General features: G+C 32.0%; 1 protein-coding gene across 2 annotated transcripts in view; it reads left to right on the top strand.

The window, feature by feature from the left end:
* The window catches only part of LOC118201257 (protein tyrosine phosphatase type IVA 1-like), a 78859-nt gene that overhangs the window by 57960 nt on the left and 5466 nt on the right, over window positions 1–15433 (top strand). The window contains exons 5-6 of one of the 2 annotated variants that reach the window (XM_085819708.1): window positions 12650–12724; window positions 14249–15133. In XM_085819708.1, coding sequence (XP_085675834.1) covers window positions 12650–12724; window positions 14249–14357 — 184 coding nt within the window. In that variant the 3' untranslated portion in view covers window positions 14358–15133. Of the gene's footprint in view, window positions 1–12649; window positions 12725–14248; window positions 15134–15433 lie in introns of those variants that run through there. The other variant, XM_085819709.1, reaches the window with a different exon arrangement.

The following is a 15433-nucleotide window of genomic DNA, read 5'->3' as shown; positions in this document are numbered from 1 at the left end:
TTTTTTATTAATATAGAAATTGAAAACATACAATTTAAAAGATTCATCTAATATGTCTAAATGCATTGTACACAGAGCTGGTGCTATGCATTTTCCCACCTGATGCAATCTCTGTGTATCCTGAATTCTGCTGCCTAGTGCCTATCTAAATTCTACTTCCAATGCCTGCTCTAAATTCTAAAAATTCTGCCACACCAACTAACTCTTCTGTACATTCTAAATGCATTTAGTGTTTTTTAGAATAACAGAAATCCTTAATTAAATCCCAAAATTCTAAAATTAAAAGGAAACACGTTGAAGAAAGAAACCGAATACATAAAGAAAATTATTCTTCAAAGATATGTGCAGTTATTATGTAAATTACGCAATTGTTTATGATTTCAGCCTTTACTATAACTTCCCATTTCTGTTTCCTCATATGATAGAGTTACTGAGCCAGATTAAATTTTAATTAAATTGTATAATCTTTGACCACTTGTCCACGTTTTTAGTTTGAATTTGACTGTTCTTGTTTAATTACATCACCATGAGCTGTAATTGACTTTGTTAGCATCAGAACATGCCTTAATGTTCTAAGTTCTTTGTCTGATATTGTAGTTACTTTCAGACATAGTGATAATTTGCTTCACGTCTATCAGGTGGGGGTGGGGGTGGGGGTTGGGACTATTTAACTTTTACCAGATCAAGTAAACCGTCATAGGTACATTGTGGAGAGGTTGACAAGTTAGGAGATAAAGCACACAGAAACTAGCGAGAACATTGGTTTGCATATTGAGACAAGTTTCTAATTATTGTCAAAAAAGATCAATAATTAAAGATAAAGAAATCAATATAAACTAGCCAAAATGTTTGGGAAGCCTTGTAGAGACATTAGGTATTTTTGAAAGTAGGAAAGATTGAAAATTAATAACGCTGGGAATTGAACAGCAGACCTCTGGAATACCGGACCACTACACGAAGGCTCGCCAAGAAGGTTGGAGAAATAACCTTATAGGCTTCAAATTAAATGACGGATAAATATCTTGTTGAGTGTTGTATGTGTATCCAAATATCGTTTACGAATCAGTGTCATAAATTACATGTATGTAACTGCGAATTTATTAGATTTTGATTTTAATAGGGCTTTTTTTAACACACATTTAAAATTTAATAGTGGCCATGTAAATTCATAATGACTAAGGTTATCTAATTACCTAATTTAATTATTTATAACTAACTGCTTACCCTTAAAAATCTCTACATATTAAAGCGAGTTATTGCCTTTCATTAATACTCACTGTGGTCACAACATAAAACACAAAAATGTAAAAATTCAAGTAAAACTTATTCTTTGCATCTACCGAGACTTATATATAAAACAACTTATCACGTCTGGTGCTTTAATGGCGTATTGGAACCTTAAAGTATATTAACTGGGTTACACCTGGAACTCTATGCAAAGCTATGACATTAACTGTATTAAGCAGAGCCTAATCAACTTTCAACACTTGCCAACTGTGCCTACATCAGGCCTTTCAAGTTTGTTCCAATCAGAGGGTCTCTCTATAGACAAGCAGCAGAGGGACAACATTCAGTCTTTTGTTATGAATCATACTGATTATGATCTCACTTCTCATTTTAACCTATGCCGTTTGATATAAAATCTCCCTATTATTTGCTAAACCTCTAGACTGACCAAGTATATGACAAAAATCAGACATTAAAAAAAAAAAAAAAAAAAAAAAAAAAAAAGTCAGCATAAAGCTAACTATTAGTAAAACGTAAATGTCGCTTATCTTGTTTCAAATATGTCCAACTATTATAAGTGTAAAATATTTTATGCTACTTGATAAACTGCATGAAGCTTATTTTATTCTCAAACTTATTAATAATTATGTTAGTTAATTCATGTTTAATAATAATGCATACTACTTAGAAATCTATTTTATTTTTAGAATGGTATTACAAAAGTGAAATTCAGGTATAGAATAATATTTTTAATTGAATATATTCACTTCCCATTTGTTCATAGGCCCTTAATTTTTTTCATTAATGGTCCTTAAAAGTCCTTAAAAATACTTAATTTCCATGTGCAGAAATGTGTACGAACCCTGTATTATTACAATGACAAAACAACATAACAATGAAATTCAGAAGGTAGATACTGAGTATGACAGTATGTGGACCCTCAGAGTGCACACCATTACAAATGTTAGTGAATCTAATAATAGCACCTGTTTTCTTATTATATCTAGCCTTTTTAGTTAATTTGAGAAATGTCTCCATTTGTAATAAAACATATTCAGGCATTTATTGGTGAGGTAAGGAATGTAAAGTATCTCCATTCTGGCGATTTGTTAATTGACACAATTTTGGCCACTCAGTCTGCTTTTGTACTTCATGAGTATCCAGACTTGAGCAAGCTGTCGTTAATGTTTTACCGCATAAAACCCTGAACTTTTCTCGTGGTGTAATCATGGAAATTGACCTTCTCTTTGTTTCTGAAGAAGAGTTTGTTTCAGGCTTGCCAATTAAAATGTCTATGCTGTTAGGCAGATCAAGATGCATAAAGAAGGTCAATTGATCAACACAAACACATGATCCTGACCTTCAACTTTCTTGATCTGGCTGAGAATTTTAAGGCTCGATATCTTAATTGTCACGTAAGACTTTATATTCCAAACCCCATCCAGTGCCAGCATTTTGGTCATTCTAAGATCTTGTGCTATGCCAACCTGACATGTGCACGATGTTCAGTGGATGGCCACAATTTCAAAAACTTCAACATTGCACCACTGTGTATAAATTGTAGGGGTGAGCGTACAGCATTTTCCTGCTCATGCCCAAAATGAAGATTAGAAAAGGAAGTCGAAACTGCAAAAGTCACTAGCAACATCTTGTATCCAGAAGGCTTGTTCAAAGGACACAACGTTGACAAAACATCTCTTTCACTAGTGCTGTTAAATCAAGTAGATTATTTGCAACCCAAACTTCAGTTAGTATCCATATTCCACCAACTAAAACCCAATAGACTATAGGCAGCTAGAAAAATGAGAAACCAAGTCATAGGATACCCCCTCAAAAAAAAAAAAAAAAAAAAAAAAAAAAAAAAAAAAAAAGTAATTCAAAAAATTCTCCCTCAAAATACAATTAACAAAAATAGAAGCCCTAGCAGATGGCATGATTTCTGAATCATTAGATTCAGATAGTATGGAAATAGAGATGAGTCTAGAACTTTCTAAACATTAGCTTTTGCACTAACCTAACATCCTTGTCTCATGGAACAGTCACGGCTACCATCAGTATTTGTTTGACATCAAAGATTGTGATCAGTGTGCTTGGCAGTCAAGCAACAAACTGAAACTAAGCAATAAGCAAAACTTGAGGGATTTTTTCCCCCCACCAAAAAGATAATCTTGCAGTTGAGTGCGAAGTAACTATCTGAACCACTTATCACAATAGGGAATTTTAACAGCCATAGTCTGCTTTAGGGAAGTAAAGATGCATTGAAGATCTTTGCTTTTGTCTCCTGAATAATGGGCAGGATACAATTTCCATGAACCTACAAGAACATTTCACACTCTTGATCTAGCCATCTACTCACCATCTCTATAGCCGTTTTGTACTTTTAGTGTTGGGAATGATCTTTACAACCAACGATTATCCCTTTTTCTGTATCCCTTGTACGAGGAGGAGTAAATAGCATGCGAAGATTCCTTCATTTTATACTTTTGATATTGCAGACTGAGAAATATTTTCTTCTGTTGCAGAGGAAATGATAGAAGATTTGCATATAGACAATGCAATGGAAGCCGTTACTAACATTATTATTCTGGCAGCTACACTATCTACTTCTAGAACATTAGGAAAATTGCCAAAATATTCCAAACCATGATGGAATCATGATTGCCTTGAAGGGCTGAAAAAGCAGAGAAAGGTTTGGGGAATTTTTCGTATACACCTTTGTGAAACTTTTTAGCCTTTAAAAGAGCCAACGCAAATGCACGAAAAGTAAGACTGCAGAGTTAGAGGGATTCATGGATATCATGCATCATCAATAACACCCTCTGCCAGATAAGTGGTTTGGGAAAGCATTAGAAAAATATGTGGAATATCTAATGACCATTTCTTTCCGGAAAAAAAATGGCCGAATAATTAGCTCCATAGAAGAAGTCATGAAAACTATTGGTGAGATATTCGCTGCCATTTCTTCCAGCAGAAATATACCCACATTTTTCTATCAAGCTACACTTTGAGATAAATCCCATTACATTTAACTCTTCCAACTCCGGATCTTATAACAAAGATTTTACGATGCTTGAGCTAAAGAGAACTTTATTACAGACATATAGGTCTATTCTGGGTCTAGTTGACATGAGTTATGAAATGCTGAAGCACTGTTCTACAAGTCATTGACTGTCTTTCTTGCTCTCTACAGTCAGGTGGGGAGGGAGCATACTTTTATTAATGCATGGAGGAGAGCTGTTGTTATTCTTATAACTAAGCTGGGGAAAGATCTGAATAATCCCTCAAATTATTGAGCAATTGCACTTACTAGTTGTGTATACAAAGTGTTTAACAAAATGGTAAACAGCCACTTGGTCTATTTCTTAAAAAGAATAATATAATAGTCTATCAAAGCAGGTTTTGAAAAGGAAGGATAACTTTGGGTAATATGTTTTGGAAACATCCATTCGAAAAGCCTTTAAGAGAAGAAATCATCTTGTCTCTATGTTTTTTTACATTGAAGCATGGAGATATGGTATACTCTGTAATTTTCACAGTGCTGGTCTGCATGGCAACCTAGAAGTTTTCAGCCAGACTTTTTTTAATGTTAAAACTTTCCGAGTAAGGATTGGCTGTGTTTTGTCGGAAGTTTTTGAACAAGAAGAGGTTATACCTTAAGGTTGTATGCTGAGTGTTACTTAAAAATAAACTCTGAAATAAAAGAACTTCCTCCCACCGTCTTAGCAATTTTATATGTTGATAACCTACAAAGTAGTTGTTGAGAGGCAGATATGAGACATGTAGAGGCAGTTACAGATTGCTCTGAACAGAATCCAGGAATGGTCAGACAAACAAAGAAATTTGTTTTTGAAACAGAAGATTGTGCGGGCACTTCTCTAGAAAGCATCCTCAGCCTGTCTGCGTTACATTTTAATATATCAATGACTCCAGTTGTAGCTGAAGTAAAGTTTTAGAGGTGATGTTCTCCAGAAACCGACCTTCCTTTCTCATGTCTTAAACCTGAGGAAGAAGTGTATGAAATAGTAAATATTTTTAAAATCTTCGTAAACACCGCCTGAGGTGTAGAGTACTGTTCTATACTTCGCTTGTCCGCTCTAGACTGGACTATGGTTCAATTGTTTATGGATCTGCTCGATCTTCAGTTTTTTAAAAACTAGATACTGTTCATCATCAGGCTTTGTGGATTTGTTCTGGAGTTTTTTTAACATCTCATATCCAGAGCTTATATGTTGACTCTTATGAGCCGTCACTCCAGTTGAGGTATGAACAGTTTTTTTCTTCTGCAGTTGCTAATATGTTGTCTCATGCTGGCCATGTTTGCTTGATGATGTATGACCCTTTATTTAAAGCATGACAGTCCTGTGTGCCTTCTTTAAGAATTTGCTCTATGATTGAAGAACTCTTCCTGTCTGATGTATCCCCGCAAAAGCAGTAGAGCATTTTGAAATTCCACCATGGGAAAATGCAGAAGTCCAGCTTCGTGATGATCAAACAAACAGTAATGAGATCATCTGTAAATAACTTTTTGCTGAGTGCAGACAGAGATGTAGTTATGTTCCCTTATATATACAGATGGATCTATATCAACTGGTCATGTTGAAACAGCATTTGCAATTGGCAGTCACATGGAGGGCAGAAGTTTATACAGTCAAAAGTCTTTAATCCGGAATAATCTATAATCCAGACCTCAAAGCTACAAACTTTCTGCGCATGCATAAACGCATTACGCATGCGCATAATACGTTTACGCATGCACATTTAATGTATAACAGATGGTATAAGCTAAGCTAAAATTGTCTAGTTATCTATTTCAGTTAAGGTTGCAGATTACGTTGTTCCGTAATCTTCGAATTGGATCTGCCTTATTATTTTTTGCAGACTAGTAAAGCAATTTTATAAAAGTAAGCTTGAACTTTCGATTATGTCAAAAAGAATTTCCGATTCTGGAGCTGTCAAAGGATCTACAAAGCGAAAGCATGTTTCAATGTCCATCAAACAAAAAGTGGAATTGCTGCAAAAAAATGGATAAAGGCATATCCTTTGTTTCTCTAACCATTCCGAAATCTGTTTATCGATTTTACGCTGTTTCATATTTTTAATTTTATAATTTCTGCATGCCATCTTACCAGATAATTGATGATATATAATCCAGAATAACCGATAATCCGGAATCGCCGAAGTCGCGACGAGTCCGAATTAAAGACTTTTGACTGTACCATGCTTCCTCAGGCTTGACATCTGAACTAACTGCTGTATATTATGCATTTCTGTACATACTGAAGCTATGCCAGGAAAAGTTTATGATTTATACCAACTTGTACATTGCATTGAAAGTTTTAGAAACCTTTTTTGACATTAAAAATCTAGTTGTCGTTAATGTTCTAATTGTTAAATTTAAACTTATAGCTGGGTGGCTACTAGATTCTATATTTCTGGATTCCTGGTCATGTTGGGATCAGAGAAAATGAACTGGCGAATATCACAGCTAAATTTACTGTTGATTTATGCAGCCAGCATGGTCTGCTTTGAATAAGTGACAGTACTGTGGGATGCTCAATTCAATAATAAGCTTAAAAGCTTGAAACGTGTAGTGGAATACTGGGAATCTATTAGTAGCCCAAAGGAGGAAGTAATGTTAACCTATCTTCATATTAGTCACTCACAGTTATCTTTTGAAGGCCGAGAGTGAACCTTTTTGTTCTTATTGTGATAGTGTTCTCTGCCAATGCATCACTTTTTAATTGAATTCCCATATTTTAACAGACTTCAGTTATAATATTTTAATGACTCTGACTTGCCTCTTGACCGAATAATCGGGAAATAGGTCAGTGTTAATTTATTTCAGTACTTGATAGAGATGGGTTTTGTTATCTAATTTGATGTTGTATCTTTGTATTTTAATTTATTTCATGTTTCATGATTTTACACCTCTTTCACATCTGTTTCATCATTAAATATCTAATTTGCAGGTAATACTATAATTTAAATAAAAAATGCAAAAATGATAACATTATACATGAATCTCTGTAATGACTTCGTGGTTAAGAAGGCTGTGAAACAAAATATTTATTAAAATAACATTAAGGCATATAATTTAACTTGGAGCAAAACATCGCTTCTACAACATAGAAAAAGCAAACACCTTGCTCCTTTGTGGCAAGCATTCAAATACTTTAAATCTAGAAACCTTTTGGGAGAAAAGGTGAAACTTGCTAAGTGCGCCTTGTTGATCGCCAAACAGTTACCAAATACTACAACTTCCATTGGGTGCATTTCGATGTGTTTGCATTGCATGCATTTAACATTAATATGCTTTGTTTTCCTTTCAATGTAACAGCAATCTGTTTTCACTTTAAAACTATCACAGAATTGCACAAACTCAGCATCACATACAGTCTTATCATTGCACATGTTAAACATTATATATTTCAGTTGTTCTATAATTCAGCAATTTCATAAAATAAAAAATAATAGTATTCATATTTGAACATGGGATAGAATGATAATGAAAGGATGTGGTCCTTGTATGTCAAAAAGTCCAAATTAGTAAAATATTTATTATGGTTTAGTAAATTTTAGATGCAAAACTTGTGAAGCTGTTAGTAACTAATAGTTTCATGTCCAGCTAAAGTTAATTAATGTTATTTCCACACTAGGGAGCCACTTAATGCCAAAACATTCCCCCCCCCATTCCAATTTCTCGCCTTAATCTTATGATTAAGATTCCATTAATACAGTCAAAGGTCGATAATTCGTACACCCATAATCCGGAATGATCTATAATCCAGACCTCAAAGCTACAAGCTTTCTGCGCATGTGCCGCGTTGACGCATGCGCGTAAGACCCTTACGGCTGCGAATAAGCGCGTGTGCAAAATACGTTTACGAATGCGCGTTTAATGTATAACAGACGGTATAAGCTAAGCTAAAATTATCTAATTCAGTTAATGTTGCAAATTGCGTTGTTCCTTAATCTTCGAATTGGATTCGGCTTATTATTTTTTGCAGACTGTTAGAGCAATTTTATAAAAGTAAGCTTGAACTTTCGATTAGGTCAAATAGAATTTCTGATATATATTTACTAATATGTAAAGGATCTACAAATTGAAAGTATGTTTCAAAGTCCATTACACAAAAAGTAGAATTGCTGCAAGAAATGAATAAAGGCATATCCTTTGTTTATCTAAACTTTAACATTTGTTTATCTTAACGCTGTGGCGCGCAATGATTTTAAAGTTGATCTGTCAGCACTATCCTTATCTTCAGGGCAGATGTTTTTATTTTATTTGGCTTACAATTCCTTACTAAATGTAGTATTTCATCTCGATGTACTCCGTCTTTGATGTGATTTAAATCAAATTCCTCGTCATTATAATTCGCTTCCGATGGCGAAGAAAGTGACACTTATTGAAGACGAAAAAATTTCGATTGACAAATTAGTCGGTATTCTCGACACAGCAATTATAGGACTTGAACAGTGGAACTTTGAACTGAACAAGAAATTATGTCTGTTTAATAGAATTAAAGAGAAAGTATTATCACATGAGACGAATCAAATTAAACAGCTTACATTGAAAGAAATGTTTAATAAAGTAAACAAATAAATATAAAGCTTTTTTCTTTGTAAATTTTGATACCCTTTAGATCATAATTGTTCTTTATTTCATAAATTACGGTTTCATATTTTTAATTTTATAATTTCTGCATGCCATCTTACCAGATTTAAACTGACGATCTATAATCCGAAATCGCCGAAGTCCCTACGAGTCCAGATTAACGACTTTTGACTGTACTCTTGGCAATCGTTATTACTAAAAAGACATAACTAATCTTTTTAAAATAGGTATTAAAAAGTATCATCTATAAGTTTGTTCTCTATCTATATGAATTTAGCATGTAAAGATATTAAGCTTCTTGCATTTAATTAACTGGAATTGTTGTGTGAGAATCATACAAAAAGTTAGAATTTGAGTTGGCAGAAGCTTTCATTTCCAGTCATTTTATTGTTTTCATAAAAGTGTTTTATTTTGAGAAATGTTTAGTATGTCCACTTCAAACCACTTTAGTATACTGTAGTATTATTATATATTGTTAAAATGTTCAACATGTGCTTTTTTAAAATGATGATCTCTTTTATTATAAAAAGGTTTTGACATAAAAACTTACACAGTCTACTTAAAAACATAAGACTATTACCAGAAAAGCACTGTACAGTGATAGTTCAAAAGTAACAAAAGTTCCTATGGGTGTAACATAGTTTCCAACACTTCCAGTTTAACTGGGAGATTCCCAATTATTCATCCCTTATCCCAGTAGATCACCAGATCTCCCAGTTCGTAATTTTTAGCCTTCACTAAGGAAAATTTTTCCCAGTAATAAATGAAACTTAAATTAGGCAAATTCCATTCCTCTACCTCTAATGGTTTTCAGGATAATTTTACTTATTAAATTATTTCATTTGAATTGTACTTTTTCTACTAATTAATTTTATTGACCTTTGTCTTTTTAAATTTCATTTGATCTGTAGACACTGTTTTATATGAAAATTGAAGCAATGTTTAATTAGTAAATATCTGCATTTAATTTTGTTAACTTCAATAAATGATGCATTACTAAGTTTATCCACACAAATACTATGTACATTAATTATTATTTTTGTCATAACTAAAAGCACTTTGATAAATAAAAGCTTTCCTTCACTACTCAAGATTTTCTTGGTATAAAAGTGTAAGAATTTTTTTTTTTTAAAATTAACCGAAGAATATAAAATTTAGAATAGCCATTTAAGTGCAAATATATTTTATTATCAGAATTGAATTACAATCAGTTCAATAATTATGCATTGTAAACCAAAACTCATTTTGGGTTGCTTTGAAGTGATGTTATCATGTAGCATGAAAATCTCCTTGTTTTTAAGATTTCATGGCTGGCAACTATGGCATAATAATCCCCCTGTTAGTCTCAGCTGTGCAACAAAATACCTGTAAGATGAGGTGCTGATGGAAATGTGGTTGAATGTTGAAGTGTTACATGATTTCTACATACAATTAATTCAACAGAAGAAATTCTTTGTCATCTTGTAAAAGTATATGAAGCTAATGATATATATATATATATATTTTTTAAAGATTTGTAGCAGAAAGTTTGATTTTAATGCATTGAGTATATAAACAGGTTCCTTACTGGTTTATAATGCACTATACATTATGATTAAGATTTCATTTTTTACTTGCTTTTAATTTATTAAATTTCAATTATGCAAGTATATGCAGCAATCGACACTCCATCTCAATTAATACTATATTGTATACTCACTCAATACTATATTATATACTTACCATCTCATTTAATACTACTTTTAAGTGAACTATGTTACCAGAAATTAAAGCATAAATTCTAGAAATTGTTGTACAGTCTTTTGCAGAAGTAGGCCAAGTCTTTGAACATTTATTACAGGTTGGAGAGAAGTTGATTTTGCTTTGTATGCTGCTATTCCATCTATGCAATCCAACAGAAATAATTAGTGTTTTACATTTTTTTGTATTGCATATATTTTGAAACTTTTTTCATTTAACTCACATCAATAGCTGTTATTGTTTAGATGCACACAATACATATTATACGCTAAAAATTGCATTCTGTGCTATTACAACACATTCTGCTATTGTATTAGGTCATCGAGAAAGTTCTGTGGTTTTTTTACGTTAAATACAAATGAAGCAGTACAAAAAAAAAAAAAAAAGAAGAAATTTTATTGAAGATGAACAAATACATTCAAAAGTTGTTAATCCGGACTCGTTGGGACTTCGGCGATTCCGGATTATAGATCATCAGTTTAAATCTGGTAAGATGGCATGCAGAAATTTTAAAATCTTTCAATGTAAGTTGTTTAAGTTGCTTCGTTTTCTATGTGATAATACATTCTCTTTAATTCTATAAACAGACATAATTTCTTGTTCAGTTACAAAGTTCCACTGCTCAAGTCCTATAATTGCTGTGTTGAGAATACTGAGTAATTTATCAATCGAAATTTTTTCGTTTTCAATAACCTCTGTCACTTTCTTCGCTATCGGAAGTGAATTATAATGACACGGAATTTGATTTAAATCATATCAAAGACGGAGTACATAGAGATGAAATACTACATTTAGTAAGGAATTATAAGCCAAATAAAATAAAAACATCTGCCTTGAAGATAAGGATAGTGCTGACAGATCAACTTCCAATTCGTTGTGCGTGCGCCACGGCGTTAAAGATAAACAAACGTTAAAGTTTAGATAAAGGATATGCCATAATCCATTTTTGGCAGCAATTCCACTTTTGGTTTAATGGACTTCGAAACATACTTTCGCTTTATAGATCTTTTACATATTGGTAAATATATATCAGAAATTCTATTTGACATAATCGAAAGTTCAAGCTTACTTTTATAAAATTGCTCTAACAGTCTGCAAAAAATAATAAGCCGAATCCAATTTAAAGATTAAGGAACAACGCAATCTGCAACATTAACTGAATTAGATAATTTTAGCTTAACTTATACCGTCCGTTATACATTAAATGCACATTCGTAAACGTATTTTGCGCATGCATCAATATGGGTGTCCGAATTAACAACTTTTGACTGTATAAGCACTTTTTTATTTTGTGACATGTTGCCATCTCTCTGGCAGCTGGAAAATTCCTTTTTAAAAAAAGTTAGGTTTTTAGTTTTAAAGAAGTTATGAAGGTTCTTTTTTGAACGTTTCAAAGCAGTGAACTCCAGACCATTCGGAGAATTTTGAAGTGGCCTGAAGAGATGAAAATCCAAGGGGCAAATATAGGAAGTGATACAAAATATCTCAATTTATTGTCTAATTGGAAATAATTCTTAGTTTGCAGTTCTTATATAGTTGTATCATACACAAAGTATTACTTTTTTGAGATGCAACCATTTTTGATGATACCAAAGGAAGTTTTCCTGGTTTACCCCTTCCCTTGATCTTTTTCTTGTAACATTATTGTATAATATCCACATGTCATCTCTGATAATGAGCCATTTCAAAAAAGAACTTTATTTATTATTTTTAGAAAAAAATATACAGATCAAAACTGGAGTAAGTGTATTTGCTGCTCAAGCTGTTAAAGTATGGGGCTTGAGATGTTTGAAATGTGGGGTACCCATACATCGTAGCACCTTATGTACCAGAGGATCTTATACTGTACTTTTTGGGATATTTATATTGTTTGATAGTTCCTGAACTCTATAACATGGATTTTCAGCAATAGCTCCTTTTTTTACACTGAATTCTCATTCAGAAAAAATATCATCTTCAATTTACACAGAATTTAGTTACATAGACATTTTTTGGGATTCACTGTAAAAAAGAAACCTTTCATAAAAATAAAGAAACAGTAATAAATGCAGTTTTGATTTATTATAGGGCTCCAGTTCTTGTTGCTTTGGCATTAATAGAATTGGGGATGAAATATGAAGATGCTGTAGAGTTGATTCGGCAGTAAGTATTATTTGTTAAATTGATAACTTTTAGAAATATATTCGAGAAGGGTTAGAAAACCCATATTTCATTAATGTATTGCAACATCTGAAAGGTGTAGTTTTACTAACTATACCTGCTTGTTAAAACAATCAATATGAAAGGAATAAAAAGAAACATAGGCATAAGGGGGATATAACTAAAACTAAATTATTAACATCATAGGTTATTTGATATTAAGAAATTTCATATGTAATAAAACTGTTATTCACATACTTTTTCCACGTCAAGGCCAAGTAAATTGATCGCAAATAATTTTCTAATTGTTGTAGGAAAACTTTGATTGCAAAATTAAAAGCTCGTAAGACATGAACTTTGTTTTTTCGATTTGTTCTTAATGTAAAATATCAGTACAAACTACACTAAGAATTTCATCTAATTATTTCATTAACAGTCGTGGCCTGAAATGGCATGCAGGCCAAATGCATGATCTGAAAGCAGTCCAATTTTGGCCAGCCCAACTTTCTTGAACTGCAGATTTCAAACACTGAGTAAACTGTAACAGTGGCTCCCGAGACAAGGGTTGTGCCATAAAATAATTTTCATTGAGAAATGAGATGTATGAACACTTCTTGTTTTGCTTTTTAATTATATATATTCATTATACATATTAAATTTAAATTAACTTACTAATTAATTTAACTGATTGTTGATAGTTATTCAGATTTATTATTAATCCCTCATAACATTATGTTCTGAATTCCTTCCTTCTCTTTCAAGAGAGCAACTTTTTATAGAAAGTTCATAGGCTGCAATGCTAAAAATTTTCTGGTACATTAGGGGAACAAGAGAGCAAAGAAAAAAAATTGGTAGGTGGGTCAAAACATTCCGTTACTAACAGTAAAAGTGCTTTTTTATATTTGAAGCTGATACGTATACATTTTCATTAAATTTACAGTCTGTATTCATTCCAGGGAAAAAAAAAAAAAGGTTTGAAAAAATAATTCATCCTTTTCGCTCCTTATGTATTTAGTAGTTTGTCATTTCAGAGAAACTGGTTTAATTTATTCAAATATTTTAGTCATCTGAGAAATGCCACCTGAAATGTTTTCCAGTTCACAATAAACTTTGGCACCCAGTCCAATGTTTTTAATTAAGGGTGCAAACATCATTATGCCAATCCACCATTTTTCATAAAGGTACAGGCAATTTTATTACAATTCAATGTTTTTTATAAAGAAGTCTAGGATTTATTTTATCCCTTGCTTAATTATCAATAATTGAAATAATCAAACTTGCATAAAGCTCTCCTTTTTGAAAAACTCTGGATTGGCATAAAGGTGTTGATCAGTTTTAAATGAGAAATTAATCTTCAGTTTGTGCACACTGTGTGAATGCTGCAGAACCTTTATGAGGACGTCCCTTTTAGTTTATATCCTAGCACTTTTCCCAAATCAAGCTTATCTTAAATATCTGAAATCAGTATTGTAAAGATTTTGAGTATATTAGTAATTGAGATTTTTTTTTTTTTTTTTTTACGTGCAGAAAAAGGCGAGGAGCAATAAATGCTAAACAGTTGCAATATCTGGAAAAATATCGTCCAAAATCACGTCTAAAAATGAGGAATGGCCACAAACAGTGCATCATCCAGTAACATTTTACTTCTTCAGTGTAAATAACCAAGGAAACTGACAGATTGTATTCGGAATAAATGTCTATTGATGTAGTTTAATTTGCAAATTATTTATATTGTAGTTGTTCATTTCTCTAGCTGTGTTTCCCTCTTCATGTGTTGACCGTTCTTTGATGTTCTAAGCTATTATATGTTTTTGAACTTAATCTATCTCACTTTTAATTCTGAGATTTTTTCAGATACTGTATGTACTTGCATGTTGTGGTCTTACTAGTTACTGCATATAGAATATGCTCGTTTTAGAAGCTTGATATGTGCTTAGATTTCTGAATATTTTAAATATATGTGAATTAGACAGTGACCAAACAAAGCTTCTAAACTGGCATTTCCCCCTTCATTCATATTTTGTTCTTATGTATTAATTTATTTTGGAGAGAGAAATATCATTAAATTATAGCACGGCCAATTGATTGAATTTAAAATCAAATTACTTGACTATTTGAGATATAACATGGGAATAAAATAATTTATTTAAAGTAACTTTTCTGAACTTGTTTCCCTTTTATATGCCATTGTAAGTTTTTATGAATTTGTAATGAATTTTGTAAAGTACTATGAAAGCAGATTTTGATAAATATGAATAGAATTTCTATGCAAAAAACAAAAAAATGTAATCCCAAGCTATACTTGTAATTTTCTGTGTAGCTTGTAAACATGTTGACAGCTTTTCCATGTTTAATTCTGATCACTGTACTACAACATGTTTTGTGTATTTTAATAAAGATAGTTGAGTAAAATTTGTCTTTATTCTTAAAATTTTTGTTTCTGTAGTTGGTGCAGTCATTCATAGTAGATATAAGGGTTAAAATTGAAATTTTAATAAAAAATTTATTTTCAAATCTTTGCTAAAAATACAGAAGCAAATATATAACACAAAGCTAAACTTCTGTAATCATACAAAAAGTATTTTTGTATTTGTACATATACTAAAGAATTTAACATCTAACATATTTAAGTTTTGCATGTTAACTATATAATAATTTGAATTTATAAAACATGCTGTCCCACAATTGATGCAAAAGCAAATTATTATGAGG

This window comes from Stegodyphus dumicola, chromosome 1 (genome assembly GCF_044657685.1).
Source record: "Stegodyphus dumicola isolate Sdum_Otavi_A_Nest chromosome 1, ASM4465768v1".
NCBI lineage: Eukaryota > Metazoa > Arthropoda > Arachnida > Araneae > Eresidae > Stegodyphus > Stegodyphus dumicola.
This window is presented reverse-complemented; position numbering and strand designations above follow the sequence as displayed.